Source organism: Lepidochelys olivacea, assembly GCF_965140295.1.
Source record: "Lepidochelys olivacea isolate rLepOli2 genome assembly, chromosome: 1".
NCBI lineage: Eukaryota > Metazoa > Chordata > Testudines > Cheloniidae > Lepidochelys > Lepidochelys olivacea.
In genome coordinates, this window is record NC_140411.1 from 162,269,030 (window position 1) to 162,286,838 (window position 17,809).

At 41.5% G+C, this 17,809-nt stretch overlaps 1 protein-coding gene across 2 annotated transcripts in view; it reads left to right on the forward strand.

Moving 5' to 3' along the window:
* Positions 1-17,786, forward strand: part of LCA5L (lebercilin LCA5 like) — a gene marked incomplete at its 5' end in the record, with an annotated part of 35,656 nt that extends 17,870 nt beyond the window's left edge. Inside the window, 4 exons of one of the 2 annotated variants that reach the window (XM_084646987.1) lie at positions 1,619-1,696; positions 11,351-11,460; positions 11,808-11,931; positions 13,424-17,786. In XM_084646987.1, the coding sequence (XP_084503113.1) occupies positions 1,619-1,696; positions 11,351-11,460; positions 11,808-11,931; positions 13,424-14,178 (1,067 nt within the window). In that variant the 3' untranslated portion in view covers positions 14,179-17,786. The remainder of the gene's footprint in view (positions 1-1,618; positions 1,697-11,350; positions 11,461-11,807; positions 11,932-13,423) is intronic. The other variant, XM_084646988.1, reaches the window with a different exon arrangement.
* Positions 17,787-17,809: the final 23 nt, after the last annotated feature.

Here is a 17,809-nt window from a genome sequence, read left to right on the forward strand (position 1 = left end):
GGGACCTAAATTGCACCTGTAAATATGCAAAATGGGTTCTTGCGCATGCAGTTACCCCTTTGGACACACAATTACTTTTCTTTGCTCATGTGGATGCAACTAAGTAGCCCATTTCTGAATATTTAACTTAGTTTATGTAAATGAACTTTGGGCCAATTTTTACCTTTTTTTAGTGACATTTACATAGACTGTACAGTATATGATACTGTGTCTGTTAATACTTACAAAAGTTTTGGAAAATAAAGTGTAATAATGATGAGATGTAAGCAGTGTTTCTGCCTTAAGTACATAATCTCTGCATCGTTAGATCATTAGCATTCAAACAGTATTTCATATTACAGCACCACAGATTTTGTATAGTATGTTTGAACATAGCTGTGCTCTCTAACACCACTGTAGTTAAGGTTATGTCAGGGTTTTATTTGTAAAATCTGTTAAATTTTAAATTTATAATTTGTCTGCAAAAATTACTTTGGCCTGAAATTTAGCATTTTATTAGTCTAGTAGCAAACTTGCCTTACCCATTTCTTTAAAAATCAGATAGGCAGTTTAAAAATGATATAAATACTATTTCTGATGGTATGTGTGTAACCAAGATAACTCAAAAACTAAGATAAAATACCAGCATTGCTGCTCCAATCTTTACAAGTTAGTGGTTTTAGAAAATCAGATTTCTGGGATTCAGCTTGCCCCCTAAATCTAATTGCGTTTCTGCTGAGTCAGCTGATCTGAATCAGACAGAGCCAACAACATCCAGTGAGAAGTCCTCTCTGTGATGTCACAGGCCTTCGGTGCCTTTGTTTCAGGTAGCTTTTTACAGCAATGGCACTTCAGCAGAAATTGTTTCTATGAAGAAAAATTTCAGTTAGAAGCTTTCACTCTTATATTTGATCCATAAGATGAGTAAAGGTTTGGACAAGGTTTGCAAGAGGTGTGTTGCAAATTTCTTCAGTAAATACTGCCAAATATCCTGCTAAGAGGACAGGAGTAAGACATTTCTAGGCTGCTGCATCCAATCCGAGGCTTCCCTCTCCTCAGTTCTAATAAGGTAAGACTCTGTACCTCACAGTACACTTCATCCAGCTCAAGCCTCGCTCATTTCCACTCTCAATTTATAGAGATGTTTCACATGGCTATGGAAGAAATGCATTATACCCTTATCAGCCTGTCAAGATATCTGATCACTGAATTATATCTCTTGTCACCTCTGCCAGTCATCATGTGCAATAAACAAGGATGGTTATTGTTGTTCTTTGCAGTTTTGTGTGACACTTTCCACCTCGATCTAATTGTCATATCCAACAGTGTCTTTTGTATATATGTTAAATGTTCAATATCTTACGAATGCATACATGAGTTATTATGTGTTTATGTTGTTTGTCTGATAGCCCTTGTTATGTGATGCTTCCATTCCATGAGTTAGAATGTTTTTGGAGAACAGAAAGTACTGGATTGTTGCTGTTGTTTCTAAAATATAGTATGGGTATTATAAGATATGCATATACTGTATGAACTCACTGCAAATATACGGATGTTGTTTTAATTTTTTTTCAATATTCATTTAATGAATAGTTTCTTGAATGATTCTATCATTTCCCCCAACTAACATTTCAAATAGGGAGGAACCCTTTTCTAGGAGGGCTGGTTTCCAGTCACAGAGAAGGAAACATTTCTTGGCGTTTACTTACAGTACCAGGTAAATAATAATAATAATTAATAATAAAAACAGGACCCAAATAGCAACTGGATGAACAAATTTAAAATAAATTAAGGACATTCAAGTGGCAACTTCAAAGACTATTTTCCTAACCCGTAAGCCCTGGAGATTCTGTTATACATTAATCTCAAAGATGCATAACTTCCCATGAGCCTTTCACAGCTAAAGCTTCTAAGGGTATGCCTACACTACAGTCAACACAGTACCACTGTAGCACTGTAGAATAGGTGCTTCCTATACTGATGGAAGGGGTTTCTTGTCAGTGTAGGTAATCCACCTCTCAGGCTTGTCTACACTTACTGGGGGATCGATGCGTGGCGATCGATGCATCGTCAGTCAATCTAGCGAGTCTAGTGAAGACCTGCTAAATCGACTGCAGATTGCTCTCCTGTCAACTCCTGTACTACACCGGATCGAGAAGAGTAAGGGGAGTCAATGGGAGAGCGTCTCCCGTTGACATCGTGTAGTGTGGACCCTGTGGTAAGTAGATCTAGGCTATGTCGACTTGAGTTACGCTATTCACGTAACTCAAATTGCGTAGTTTAGATCGACTTTTCCCTGTAGTGTAGACAAGACCTTGACAGTAGCTAGGTCGATGGAAGAAGACTTTAATTGAATTAGCTGTGTCTACAGTAGGGGTTAGGTTGACCTAACTATGGGGTTCAGGGCATGAAATTCTTCATAGGCCTGATCACAGCAGTTAGGTTGACCTGGTTTTTATGTGTAGACCAGGCCTTAGACTTGCATTTTGAGGGTGAGAGATCCCAGACTAGGGCTTGCTTCTAAACAGTATTTACAAGACTGATGGTCACAGTGACAGGTTGTCTGACAGAAGAAGAGCATAAGAACATAAGAACAGCCATACTGGGTCAGACCAAAGGTCTGTCAAGCCCAGTATCCTGTCCTCTGACAGTGGCCAATGGCAGGTGCCCCAGAGGGAATGAATAGACAGATTATCATCAAGTGATCCATGCCCTGTCACCCAATCCTAGCTTCTGGCAAACAGAAGCTAGGGACACCATTCCTGCCCATCCTGGCTAATAGCCATTGATGGACCTATCTTCCATGAATCTATGTAACTCCCTTTTCAACCCTGTTATAATATTGGCCTTCACAATACCCTCTGGCAAGGAGTTCCAGAGGTTGACAGTGCGTTGCATAAAAAAATACTTTCTTGTGTTTGTTTTAAATCTGCTACCTATCAATTTGATTTGGTGGCCTCTTGTTCTTGTATTATGAAAAGGAGTAAATAACACTTCCTTATTTACTTTCTCTATACCACTCATGATTGTATAGACCTCTTTTATAGAAGGGGAACTCTGTTTTCCTTTGGTTAGCTTCATAGATTCCAAGGGACCATTGTGATCATCTAGTCTGACCTCCTGTATAACACAGGGCATAGAACTTCCCCAAGATAATTCCGAGAGCAGAGCTTTTAGAAAAACATCCACTTTTCATTTAAAAATTGACAGTGATAGCGAATCCACCACTATCCTTAGTAAATTGTTCCAGTGATTAATTACTTTCACTGTTAAAATGTATGCCTTATTTCCAGTCTGAATTTGTGTAGCTTCATTGAATTGTGTTATACCTTTCTATGCTAGATAGAAGAACCCATTACTAAATATATATTCCTATAGACTGTTATCAAGTCACCCCTTAACCTTCTCTTTGGCTATGTCTACATTACAGACCTTACAGCGGCATAGATGAACCGCTGCAGTGGTGCCGCTATAAGATCTCCTGTGTAGCTGCTCTATGACGGTGGGAGAGAACTCTCCTGCTGGCATCATTAAACCATCCCCAGTGAGCAGCAGTAGCTATCTCGGCAGGAGACCATCTCCCGCCAACACATCACTGTCCACACCAGCACTTTTGTCAGTGAAACTTTTGTTGGTCAGAGGCTGTTTTTTCACATCCCCCAACGGACACAAGTGCTAGTGTAGACAAAGCCTGTGTTAAGCTAAATAGATGAGTACTTTGAGTCTCTCATTATAAGGCATGTTTTCTAATCCTTCAGCCGTATTAAAATGCATATTGGTTGCTTGCATCTAGTTTACCAAGTTTAGTTAGCATAAACAAAGTTCAAACAGACAATCAGAGAGATTGCAATAATTGAATTGTTAGAGAGCCTCCTTCCTAGTTGTCAGAGTAACAGCCGTGTTAGTCTGTATTCGCAAAAAGAAAAGGAGTACTTGTGGCACCTTAGAGACTAACCAATTTATTAGAGCATAAGCTTTCGTGAGCTACAGCTCACTTCATCAGATGCATATCGTGGAAACTGCTGCAGACTTTATATATACACAGAGAATATGAACCAATACCTCCTCCCACCCCACTGTCCTGCTGGTAATAGCTTATCTAAAGTGATCATCAGGTGGGCCATTTCCAGCACAAATCCAGGTTTTCTCACCCTCCACCCCCCCACACAAATTCACTCTCCTGCTGGTGATAGCCCATCCAAAGTGACAACTCTTTACACAATGTGCATGACAATCAAGTTGAGCTATTTCCTGCACAAATCCAGGTTTTCTCACATCCCCCCCACCCCCATACACACACAAACTCACTCTCCTGCTGGTAATAGCTCATCCAGACTGACCACTCTTCAAGTTTAAATCCAAGTTAAACCAGAACATCGGGGGGGGGGGGGGCGGGTAGGAAAAAACAAGAGGAAACAGGCTACCTTGCATAATGACTTAGCCACTCCAAGTCTCTATTTAAGCCTAAATTAATAGTATCCAATTTGCAAATGAATTCCAATTCAGCAGTTTCTCGCTGGAGTCTGGATTTGAAGTTTTTTTGTTTTAAGATAGCGACCTTCATGTCTGTGATTGCGTGACCAGAGAGATTGAAGTGTTCTCCGACTGGTTTATGAATGTTATAATTCTTGACATCTGATTTGTGTCCATTTATTCTTTTACGTAGAGACTGTCCAGTTTGACCAATGTACATGGCAGAGGGGCATTGCTGGCACATGATGGCATATATCACATTGGTGGATGTGCAGGTGAACGAGCCTCTGATAGTGTGGGTGGGGGGATGTGATTTGTGCTGGAAATAGCCCAACTTGATTGTCATGCACATTGTGTAAAGAGTTGTCACTTTGGATGGGCTATCACCAGCAGGAGAGTGAATTTGTGTGGGGGGGTGGAGGGTGAGAAAACCTGGATTTGTGCTGGAAATGGCCCACCTGATGATCACTTTAGATAAGCTATTACCAGCAGGACAGTGGGGTGGGAGGAGGTATTGGTTCATATTCTCTGTGTATATATAAAGTCTGCAGCAGTTTCCACGATATGCATCTGATGAAGTGAGCTGTAGCTCACGAAAGCTTATGCTCTAATAAATTGGTTAGTCTCTAAGGTGCCACAAGTACTCCTTTTCTTCTTCCTAGTTGTGTCAGTCAACAAATAAGAGTACACTAGAATCCAGTCTTTTCTTCATATGAATGTTCAGACAGGTACATGAGATATATCCCTGTGGATAAAATTACTTCTGAAGAGCAATTTTTCCCCTTTGCAATAATACAGGATTCACCCCATGATAAATATTTATCAACAAGCTCCAGTAGATACCTCCCCACTCTGCTACAGATGTGCTCCCCTCAGTTACGAAGTACACATACTGATGACTGTGCTATACTCCTATATAATCCATATATTCCTCATGGACAAAATATGAACATTCCCTGGAAATTACATTTCATATAAGCTTGCAGGGGCTGTTGCTATCCTCCATGGCTATAGTTTTTGGGGAAAAAAACTTTTTTTTAAATGGAAAAAACAAATTAATGGATTTCTCAGCCCATTATCCCTTGCACATGAACATGAGACACCGATACTAGTCTGGGTTAGGGGAAGGAATTTTTGTGCAGAAGCCCTTCGTTAAAATATTGGCAACATGTTGCTGTCCCGAAATTGGAAAACTAAACTGGCACTTCTTTGATGAGGGGCAAGTACTTAAACTTCATTTGCTAGATACTATCATAAGGAAACTTTCACTTCTGTGAATATTGCAGAGTTCTTAGAAATTGAGTGGCAATATGCAGACTTACTGTTGTCTTCTGTCTATTCCTTTCCTAATGTACTGCCTCTACTGAATGTCTGAATCCCAGTAAGTGTTAGCTGGCAATTCATGTTGTGGGATTTAAAGACATGTCACTGCCTGATACTGGCCCTGTAAAAAGGAGCAGGGCTAGTGCACCTGTGCCTTATCAGTACAGTCCAATCTGGCCAATTAATTGATCTTAAAAGCGGGTACCTGAGCCTTAGGGGAAGGGAGACCCAGTGAGTTAGGAGGGAAGATCTGACAGAGCCAGGAGATTATGCTTCCTGGGAGAAGGCTGAAGGCAGGAGAGCAGCAAGAGGGATTTGCTGGCTGGTGTCCCCAAGCCAGGGGGCCAGGGCTGAAGGCCAAAGAACAGCAGAGGGAGTTGCCTGCTGGCTCTAATCTGGAGAGCTGGAGCCAAGGGCCAGAGACGGCTGAATACAGGGAGCAGCAAGGACAGAGGTGGATTAAGATTTATTGAGGCCCTGGGCACAAAGAACATTTGGGCCCCCCAAACCCTGGGAGCCCAGGAGTACCAGAACTGGGCCATGCCCTCCCTCTTTTTAACGTGTTCGTAGTAGCCCTGGGCAGGCATTAAGTTGTGGCGGCATGGGTGTACTTTGTGGGGGGGGAGGGGAGTTTGCCCCTCCAACTGCAAGCCTTGGGTAGACGCAACAGGAGGAGCAGTGCCACATGTGGCTGCTGCCTCAGGCACAAAGCCCAGGCAGCAGTGCAGGAGCAGCCTCGCAGCAGGAGCGACCCAGTGGGGAGTGGGCGGTAGACTGGCACCTGGAGTCAAGTGCAGGCACTGAGCAAGCCTGAGTAGAGTGTGGTGGCCATTGAGGCCGGGCCAGTAGCAGTGGGAGCTGCACTGGAGGAGCCCTCCCTGCCCAGCTCCTTGCTGCCTGTGACCTTTCTGGGGCTCCCTGCCTCCTCCCAACTGGGCCAGGGCCTCCTCTCCCTGCAGAGCACATCTGCAGGCCCAGGGAATGGGGCAGGAGGCTGGACTGGAGTCCCCACCCATGAGTCCCACTGGCAGCGCTGTGCCCTGGGGTGCAGGGACACGGGCTAGGGGCTGTTCTCAGGCACCCTGGCCCCCATCCAGGGCAAGTGGAGGGTCTGGGGCTCCCCACAGCTGCTCAGGCTCCCTGGGCATTGCCCGGCTCTGACTTCTGTTCTGGCTGGGGAGCAGGGCAATGGGAGGGGGGGTGGGGGAAGAGGAGGAGCAGGAGGTGGGGGCACAGTTCCAGTGCTGGTGGCCCCCACACTTCTACCCAGGTTTTGGTGCTCCTGCAGGGGCCCCTAAATTGGCCAGGCCCCCTGGGCATGCGACCCATTTGCCCGTGTGTTAATTTACTACTGAGCAGGGAGCTTACTTGCTGACATCTCTAGGGCCAGAGAACAGGACCCAGAGGGACCATGAGAGAGCCTGGGGGAGTGAGGAATGCTCTCCTGGGAAAGATGATCTCCTAGCAGAGAAGCAGAGGGGGTTCATGCTGGGAAGAGAGATGTTGCACTCCAATTGGATGAGCTGGGGTTGCTGCTGTCCTTGCAGAGGGACAGAAGAAGAGGGCCAACAAGGAGCCTAGGTGTGGTGGAAGACACCAGAATATGGTATGGATGGGCTCCCAGCAGAGATGATGGGAGGGTGCTTGCTGGGAAAGCAGGATTTTTAAGAACTATATCCACAGGGTGTGGAAATGGACTGTGTTTGGGACTCTTGTTGAGGACTAATTGAGCTACGTTTTGGTAATAAACCTTGTGGATGGACTAGAGGGTAAGCTTGCATGGAGTTACTGGGGACTCAGGGAACTGAGGCAGGTGTAATTATCATGCTGTGGGGGGAAGTGGGTGCTCCAGGTAGGGCTGCCCTGTGACAAAACACATATCCCCACTTCCCACCCAGAGTAGGGTGACTTTTTTTAGTTATGATGTGTTGGCTTCAAATTTTAGTTACACGGCAATAATAAAGTTTTACTTTAAGTCTTATACTTCTTTTGTTGTTGCACTTTTGTTCTATTGTGTTATTCTTATTTAAGTTCTGTTTCTGCTTGCATGAGATGAGGAAGCTCTCAGGTGGGGAGAAGTCTGTAATTTTATATATGGGGGAAGAGTTCTGACAAAGGTCTGAGGGCTGGTATCTCTGCCAAATGGGTTTGGTTCTGAGCCTACCAGTTAGGACTGATTTAGAACCCAGAACTGGAAATGCCACCAAGTAACTTGTCTTCTGTCCACATTCTGAGTTGGTTTTCCCATGATCACCTTGATCAATCGGTCCATCAGCCCTCACAGAAAGAGCGCCGATCACAATATGTCATTGGTGTTGTTGTAGCCAGTCCTTCAGCCACCAACGGGCCAGGCTCTCAGTGGCACTTGTCCATGATATATTAAGAAAAAAGATATGCTCCCCCTCAAAATGGCCATTTTCTATTTTTTCATTTGTGAAAAAAGACTAATTATATATTTCTTGCGTGTCTGAGTTAACGACTTGAGATTGTCGAAATTACAGGGTCAATTGAAATTATCTTAATCTAAGATTATCAATCAGATTAGTACAGCACTATACAGAATGAAATAGATACATTACTACCCTTTGTTGTCAGACTAAGAGCTGTATATCTGTCTGTCCTGCATCTGGAAGGGACGTGCAGTTTTCATTCTCCCAACCTAAGTTTCCATACCAGTATCATTATATAGGGTTTCAGACAAAGGAAACCTAGTTGCCAAGAATATTCTCCCAGAAACATATATTGTGATGTCATTTCTATAGAGTCTCAGTTTACCTGATTCACAGGAGAAGGCATGATTATTTACAGCTGAGAGGACTAACAATTCTTCAAATTAATATCTCTCAATGGGTCTTTCTTACCCCACAATCATTCTTCCATATTGATTTCCCCAACAGAAAACATCTGACTGCTATAACAATAATTTCTTATTAGTTTTCCTAGTTAAGATATGCTTATGCCAGCATTTTATATGTATGTTAAGGAGATGGTTTTCCAAGAACATGAAGGTGCCCTGGAGTTATTAAATACAGCATAATGAATGAATTTCTGAATAGGGTTATTTACTGGTCAAGACCAGTGTTCTAGGCCTTAGAATTCAGACATACTCTTTGCTGAAGATAAAGATTCTAAAGAATAGCTAATATATATAAATGAATCAAATATACAGAAATAAAGAACTAAAGGTATTACTGTTTACTAACAGGTTTCAGAGTAATAGCCATGTTAGTCTGTATTCGCAAAAAGAAAAGGAGGACTTGTGGCACCTTAGCGACTAACCAATTTATTTGAGCATAAGCTTTCGTGAGCTACAGCTCACATCCGATGAAGTAAGCTGTAGCTCACGAAAGCTTATGCTCAAATAAATTGGTTAGTCAACTAAGGTGCCACAAGTACTCCTTTTCTTTTTGTTTACTAACAGGTACTAACATAAGGCACATCTAAATCTCTAGCTCCCCCTAGTCCTGAATCTAAGAAATGCTCAAAGGACTTCTTCTGACAAGGCTTTTAAAACAACTCAATAGCACTCACCAAAGATTCAGAAAGAAAAGGAAGGTTCTCTGTAGCAGTGGCTCTCAATATTTCCTGACTATTGTCCCCCTTTCAGGAGTCTGGTTTGTCTTGCGTACCCCAAGTTTCACCTCACTTAACTACTTGCTTATAAAATCAGACATAAAAATATGAGTGTCACAGCACACTATTACTGAAAATTGCTTACTTTCTCATTTTTACCATATAATTATACAATAAATCAATTGGAATATAAGTATTGTACTTACATTTCAGTGTATAGTATATACAGCAGTATAAACAAGTCATTGTCTGTATGAAATTTTAGTTTGTACTGACGTTGCTAGTGCTTTTTATATAGCCTGTTATAAAACTAGGCAAATAGCTAGATGAGTTGATGTACCCCCCTGGAAGACCTCTGTGTACCCTCAGGGGTTTGTGTACCCCTGGTTGAGAACCACTGATTTATTGGACCATTGCCACCATAGCTGTCCACCACACTGGTCCAAAATCCTTAAGAAATAATTTCCAAAATGCTAGCTATGAAGATCCTTCCTAGCTACCACCCAGCAACAGTTCAAGGGAGACAAAACAAAGCCAACACCAGGAAATCATGCTGCAGCCAATGCTCTGGTTTCAAACCGAGTGTGCTAGATGTAGAAATACTCATGCTGCATCCTCCCATTACTGGTTTAACCAATTGATTTGCTACTCTAAGTTATTATCAGAAATGCTCTGATCAGGAAAAGGAAACGCTGACAACTTTGTGTTCAATAAATGAAGCCCTCATGATGACACCTTTTTTTCCCCTTCTGCTATGTTTTTGTACCCCTTACATGGGGCTAGATTCGCAAAAGGTGTATGGGTGTTGCATCCTGTCGTCTAATGAAATTCACGGCCCTTTTTAGGCATGGAGTGAGAGTTAATTTTTTTTAAAAAAATTCACAGAAGCCAGCATGCTGGGAGCAGGGAAGCCATTTAAGCTAATCAGAAGGAAATGACGAGGAGTGGGGCTTAGGCCCCATCTCTGAAAGGAAGTTAGGTGCCTTCCTCCACTTGGGATTCACAGAGTTAGGCATCTAAGCCAGTTCAGTTTTTTCTCATGAAAAATCAGGAGGTAGCACGAGGAAATTATAGGCAATAGCCCAGTGGTTAGGGTGTTCACCCAGGCTATAGAAGACTCAGCTTCCAGTCCCTCCTTTGCTGGACTTGAACTCAGGTCTCCAATATAAGTGCCCTAATCACTGGGCTCTTTCAATCTCTCCTGTTGAAGCTATTCCACTTTTAATAATTATTATTAATTGGGCCAAAGAGAGAGTATGAGAATGACTCTATAGCTCAGTGATTAGGGTACCCACCTGCAAGAGGGGGCTTCAAGTCCCTGCTTTAAATCAGGCAGAATGGGGACTTGAGCCTCGGTCTCCCACATGGCATGTGAGTGTACTTCTCGAAAGCTTATGCTCAAATAAATTGGTTAGTCTCTAAGGTGCCACAAGTACTCCTTTTCTTTTTGCGAATACAGACTAACACGGCTGTTACTCTGAAACCTGTCACTGGGCTATTGGTTATAAGAGGGAAAATTGACACCACCACCATTGTCTTTTGTGTGTTAGGCATGCTCTGAATATGCCTACCTGTCAGGTAAGAGGCCATGGAACACCTAGTTTGTGAAACTTGGCAGGTCTTAGACATGATGTAGGGCATCAGGACTTAAATGGCTTTGTGTATGCCTGCTGGCAGAAGCATAGGTCCCTACGGGACTCCTCTGGTGGACACTTAGGCACTTATGGAGGTTAGCCAGCAGCTGAATAGTGGTTTTGGGAATGCCAGTGGTGCCTGTTTTATCTGTGTGGATTTTGATAGAAACTGTTACAAACCTCTTCTGTCTTATGTTTTTTTTATAAAATGGCATTATGGGAATAAAGAATACATACCTGGAGCTAGAGATGTTTAAAATAATAGATTTCCATACCAATATTGGTTTTATAGGTATTATCTATTTCCAAATATGGCATTGTTTCAGAAACTCTGTGCTTCCCTTTAATACTTGCTCTTCTTTCTACAGGTGTTAGTTTAAGCAAATCAGTACAAGTAAATAAGCAGAATTTTAGATCAGCACAGGTTTCACATCATCAAAAACAAGGAATAGTCAAGAGTGCAGCTCTATTCCTAGAGGTATGAAACATTTGGATCCCATTTAACCTCAAAGTTTCTAATGTGTTTGCTCCTATATCATACTTCATTCCATAATTTTCAACTTTTTTTCTGAATATCCTTAATTTCAGTGTGTTCTGAAGATGTATTGCATGCACCATTTTTTGTTTAAATATAGTGGTATTATTTTAAACATATAAGGATACTTTTGTGAGGGCAAAAGTTACTATATGAAATAAATGTATGATAATCTAAATAGAACAGAAAATACCAAAAATGAGCGTCTTGAGTCACAAAAAAATCACTGATCATTCACTAACATAAGTGTAGCTTTTTTTACCATTATCTTTGTTTATCTTGAATTGTAGGAGAAAAAGACAACTGAAGACATAAATCAAAAAGTAGAACCCTATGAAGATACAAAACATAAGATAGAAATTGAACCAACCAAGAAACCATCAAAGCAAGAAACTTCTAATAAAACATGTAGAGGTATACTTTTAATTTTTCATAACCTCATTTGAGCTTATGCAAACAGAACAAATGAACTACAGTACACTGGTAATATACGCTGCCGTGATGGCCATTAGTCTGTATCTGACATACAACAAACAAGTTCAACAACAGCGTTAATACAAGCCACTGAAGTCCACCTTAGTGATACTGTAGCACTTATGTAAGTAATTTATAGTTGGTTTATATATGTCTGTGCTTCTGGCCTTCTAATAGCATTCTTGGTGACAATATGCAGAAATCAGGTGCCTTGTTTGAGCAGATAATGGATTATGGTGGTTTTATTGACAATTTATGCTGATCAACTTGATCCTGAGTGATAGGCTGCTGACCCCTATCATCTGGCCTTCAGAAGGGTGGTTTCAGATGAGGGTTGAGAGGTAATTTATGCTGCTACTGGAACCTTGTCTAGAGTTTGTCTCGGTCTACCTTGTCTCCCCAATTGTCTCAACAAGGATTGAGATCAGAGCCCATCTGCTCTCAAAACTTGTCCTCCTTTTGGTTTGTCATACCCCAAAGGTGCACCAAACCTGCTTGACCCTGTTTTGACACTATTAATGCTGTTATCCCTGAAGAGGCATATCTGATGTAGCTGCATGAACAAGGGGAATCCACCCTGCAAGCGGGGGAGGGTTTCTTACTGAGCCAAAATCACTCCTTGGTGGTCTTCAGTCCTTGGTATAAGGCCTTTCTGTTTATCTCTGTTAATCTTTGACTATTTTCACTTCTCCTTGTGATCTACTTTTTCTTTAAGGTTGTGTTTTAGCTCATTTTATTGTTTGGCAGTGAGTAGTTCTCTCCAAGACAGTGAGACCATCCCTATTTTTTTTTAATTGTATAGCAACTTGATATATAAGCCGTGGGTGCTCTCTGTGTGTATACTACCCCCCCAAAACAACCCAAGTAATGCCCACACTACAGAGCCAATACAGCTAGGATATGATAAAGTGGAATCTATTCCACCTTATTCAACATCAACAAAATTGTCACTTAAGTTCCAGAATTCTTCTTTATGATGGGTGATGATACTGAAGACAAAAAGAACACAATGTGAGTTTAGATCCCATGTTGAATTTGTTTGCAGGGCTGGTAGTTGGACTTTGTCATATAGAAGTATATTACTTTTCTAGGTTCACCATTTACAAAATCATGGAGTATTAAAAATTATCATGAATAAAATTATCACATTTATACACTGAATAAAGTTAAACAACTGGAAAAAAAATGTAATAAAAGCCTAGAGGAAAACTCTAGGGTCGATTTAGCGTCCGGGTGCTCTATCTAGATCTAACAAATCTTCTGGCATACTCATTAGTGAACAGTATCTTCTTAGTAATCTCATAAAACTGGTGAAATATAAACAAGAATGATGTTATATAGATTTACAGAGGTAAAATGTCTTTGCACTATCTAATGCTCTTAAACAATTTTTAAATTAAAAAGATTCCTAAATAAAAATATTCCATTGTAGAATTTTTAAGAGATGAAATACAGCTCACAGAAGAAAAAACTCATTTTGAATTTATGGAAAGAAAGAAGAAAAATAGAGAAGTGCAAAAACGGAAAGCTGACTTACTGAAAGAAGAACTGGAGAAACTGATGAAAGCAGGACAAACTCGACCGCCAAACGATGTCCCAATAAGGAAGAATAATCAGGAAAAAGTTGTAGCAGAAGAGAATGAAAAGGAGGAAAGAAAAAGTAAACAACTAAGTGACAAAGGAGCAGCAGAAGATAAAAGTGTAACTTCAACGCAGAATAACAGAACACCCACTAGACTAAAAAAACAGTATACCTTCACAGAAGCCACTGAAAACTTGCATCAGGGGCTTCCTGCATCAGGTCCAGTGTCCAACACAGGCAGCCTCCGCAAAAACAGACAAGCTGGTCAGCACCAGAGTGAGACAGCTGAATTGAAGGCAAGAAATTCATTTGGCATATATGAGCCATCATTTGGTAAAGTTACCAAAACAAGGCAGAAAGACACTGCTGCAGAGGATGGATGCTATGTTCGTACAACGCTGAGAGAGAGGAAAAATTCTCTTATGGAAGAACTCTTTGGACCAAGCGGTGTCTTAAACAACCATTCAACCCCTAACACAAAAGGGCTTGATAAAGAACAAACAATTGTGGACAATGAAACGTTACATAATTATACAAGTGAGATTTCAGACTCTGACACTGGTCTGCAATGTGGAGATTCTAAACTTACACTAGGAAAGTCTTAGCTAACAACTTCATCCTCAGACTTAAAATAGTTTTAATATTCAATTGATTTATAAGTTAAATTGTTTATCTTTAATCTTGAAATATGCAGTATGTTTAACATTTGTTGAAAAGCAGTGTGTTGCCTACCAGTTTTGGGTTTTTGCCTTCATTATTTGTAAGATTTCATTTAAATCTTATTAGAATTTTTATCTGAACCATTCTTCAGCAATAAAACTGAAATGGAATACTCAGTTACAGGAGAGTATTTCTCTACAAGTGCATTATCCCAGTGCTCATGCACTCTACTCAATTGGTTGAACATTCTTGGGCATATTAGAATTCACCATAATACAGAATATTAAAACCATGTTTATGCTAGCTGCAGTGAAAGGCTGTCAAAGCTGGAAAGCAGTTGAAGTCTGTCTGGAAAAGTAACACATTAAAGAAGGGCTTGTGCTACAGAACAGTGAAGACAAATAGGATTGAAATATCTACTGGATTTAGGGGGAAAATTCTGCCCCTCTGAAGTCAGTGAGGTCAGGATTTCACAAGTGTTTTAAATATGTGTGTAGCTTTTAAATCTGAGCCCCTAGTCTAGCAAAGCACTTAAGCAGTTTCATAACTTTAAGCACAAGTAGTTCTTCACTACGACTATTCCTGCTTAAAGTTATGCAAGTACTTAGATACTTTAGTGGATCAGCGCCCATATATAAAATGCTTTAAGACTATAAAAGTAATCATCTGTAAGCTATGTTTTTATCCAATAGTGGCATGACTCTAAAAGCTGAAGCGTTTCAGTAATCTTGTGTCAGAATAAGAGAATACATTAATTCAAATTGCCATAAGTTTAAAGTTGAAATGCTGGGGGCAGATAGCAGGCCTTTACTGGTGAAAGGTCTTCAGCTCTGGAATTCAATCATCCACCAACCCTCAAGCATGACAGGCAGCCTTTAGGGTGAAATGCAAGATCTTTCACTTCAATCTGGATTTCTAAGTGAGATTTGTCAGCTGGCTAAGGTGATTGATTTGCTTTTATGGTCATTATTTGGCCCTGATACAATAAAAGTTAGAGTTCAGTCCTGAAATATCCTCCAAAATTCAAACAAAATTATATTTTCACCAGCTCCAGAAAGCTCTGAAGCTTCATTTGTTGCCATTGAAAGTTAGAATTCCTCAAAGCACCCCACCCCAACCACTGGACTCAGGTGATGAAGTCTGCACTATTTTGCCCACCTAATATGTAGTTTTGGAAAAGTAGGGGATGCCCACTTCTCAAGTAGCCTTGCCTTTGTTTACTGTTTTGGTTTTTTAAAATCTGTACAGTCACTTAAAGTAGGATGTTTCAGATACGTAGCAAGGGTCATAAAAATCAAAGACAGATTTTTTTTCCCTAATTTTCAAAAAAGCCAAGGACATTTAAAAACAGTTGCGTAAACATTAATTATCCTGTAACAGATTCCAATCACTTTTCAGGATTAAGATACTCTGCATGTGTTCACATAATAGTATTTCTCTTGGTACTTGATAGCTTTTCTCCTAAAGATAAGATACTTTGATTAAACTTTGCAATGAAAAACTTCAAAGATCATGGGTGTCATCAAAAATGCATGTGGAAAGAATATCTATGAAATATTTCTTTTGTGTGATTATAGCCATACCCAGCATATGGAGCAGTCACATTCAAAAAATACTTAAACCAACACCTTTGTTCACAGTTCTCAGAGCCAAAACTTCATTGCTCTTGCTCTCCCAAGGAGGTTAATTAAAGAAATCAATAGGATTACTTGTGTGAATAAATAGAGCAACACTTGGCCCAGTAAATGTAACCAAAACAGACAACACAAATCTACTGCTAAAGCAGCTTTTCTTTTGGAAAAAGATGCTGCTTCTACTGGTCTTGCTGCTCTTTCACTTCAAAACAAATGAAATGCAAGACTTTTGAGCATCAGCAGATGCGTCTAGGGTAGAGGTGGGCAAACTATGGCCTGCGGGACTGTCCTCCACGGCCCAAGCTCCTGGCCAGGGAGACTAGCCCCCGGCCCCTCCCCTGCTGTCCTCCCTCCCCTGCAGCCTCAGCGCAACGCACTGCCAGCACTCTGGGCTGCGAGCTCCCTCCGCTCTGAGCGGCATGGTAAGGGGGCGGGGAGTGGGAGGGTTGGATAAGGGGCAGGGAGTCCTGGGGGGCACTCAGGGGACAGGGAGTGGTTGGATGGGGCGGAGGAACAGGGGGACTGGATAGGCAGGGGAGTCCTAGGGGGCCTGTTGGGGGGAGGGTGTGGATAGGGATCGGGGCAGTCAGGGGTGGTGGTTGGATAAGGGGTGGGGTCCTGGGAGGGGGTAGTTAGGGGACAAGGAGCAGGGGGGTTGGGAGTTCTGAAGGGGCCAGTCAGGGGGCGGGAAGTGGGAGGAGGCCAGGCCATTTGGGGAGGCACACCCCTACCCGGTCCTCCATACGTTTTCACAACCCCAAAAAGTTTGCCCACCCCTGATCCAGGGGACCAGTGTTAATAGTATGGTTAAAATAATCTACGTTTAGTGCCTCAAAGTTTGTGTATGTAATGCACCGTTTCCTCGTTTATCTCCTTAGATAGGAACTACCAATTATCTTCCAATAAAATGATCGTTAATCTTTTCAAAAGTTTTAATTAAAATGAATATGGCATGAACAACCTATTTAATGAATAAAGAAACCATGCACACCGGTTCTCAATCCCTGTATTTTTTTCTTGGTGCTGCATATTTAATGCATAAATATTAATACAGACTCAACATAACCAACATAAAAAAACACATTAAAAATTCACATACAAAGAAAAGCATTTCATGCACACACACAGAACAGATATCATGACCTTAAGAATTCATTCCTAAACAAAGCGTTCATCTGGGGGCGGGGGATGAGAATCAGGCACATCCCTCTAGGACTATGAAGGGAGCTGAATGTAGTGGAACAGATGCGGGTCCATTGCACCGGGCAAGCAGGTGAGCCAACGTTCCTGGAACTTACACAGGCGTGTTATGTGCCCCTTTCCACGTGAGTTTTTTCCATGCCAGTGTAGAGGCATGCAGGGCTTGTGCATCAGGGACTCTGCAAATCCACTGACCATTGGCCCTCCAGGAAAGGAATGACATGGGCAGTGGACAGTGTAGCCCAGCAGTTGCAAAACAGTTTTATCACTGTTCAGCAGGTTAGTAGGGAGGTCCCTTACCCTGCAGGACCATATGCATCCAGCCTGTTTACTGTAGCTTAGCACTGGAGAAAAGAGGATTCATTCCAAAAAGTAAAGTTTTTCCTCTGCTAATTATCGTTTTCTTCAAGATTTTCTATTACTTAGAAATCCGAGTCCCTGACTTACTTTATTACCTTGCAGACTGTCTTGGGCTATCCTGGAAGATGACGTTACTCATATTTTGAAATGTTTCAGAGTAGCAGCTGTGTTAGTCTGTATCCGCGAAAAGAGAAGGAGGACTTGTGGCACCTTAGAGACTAACAAATTTATTAGAGCATAAACTTTCGTGGGCTACAGCCCACTTCATCAGATGCATCAAATGGAACATATAGTAAGATATATATACACACACACAGATAAGTTGGAAGTTACCATACAAACTGTGAGAGGCTAATTAGTTAAGATGAGCGATTATCAGCAG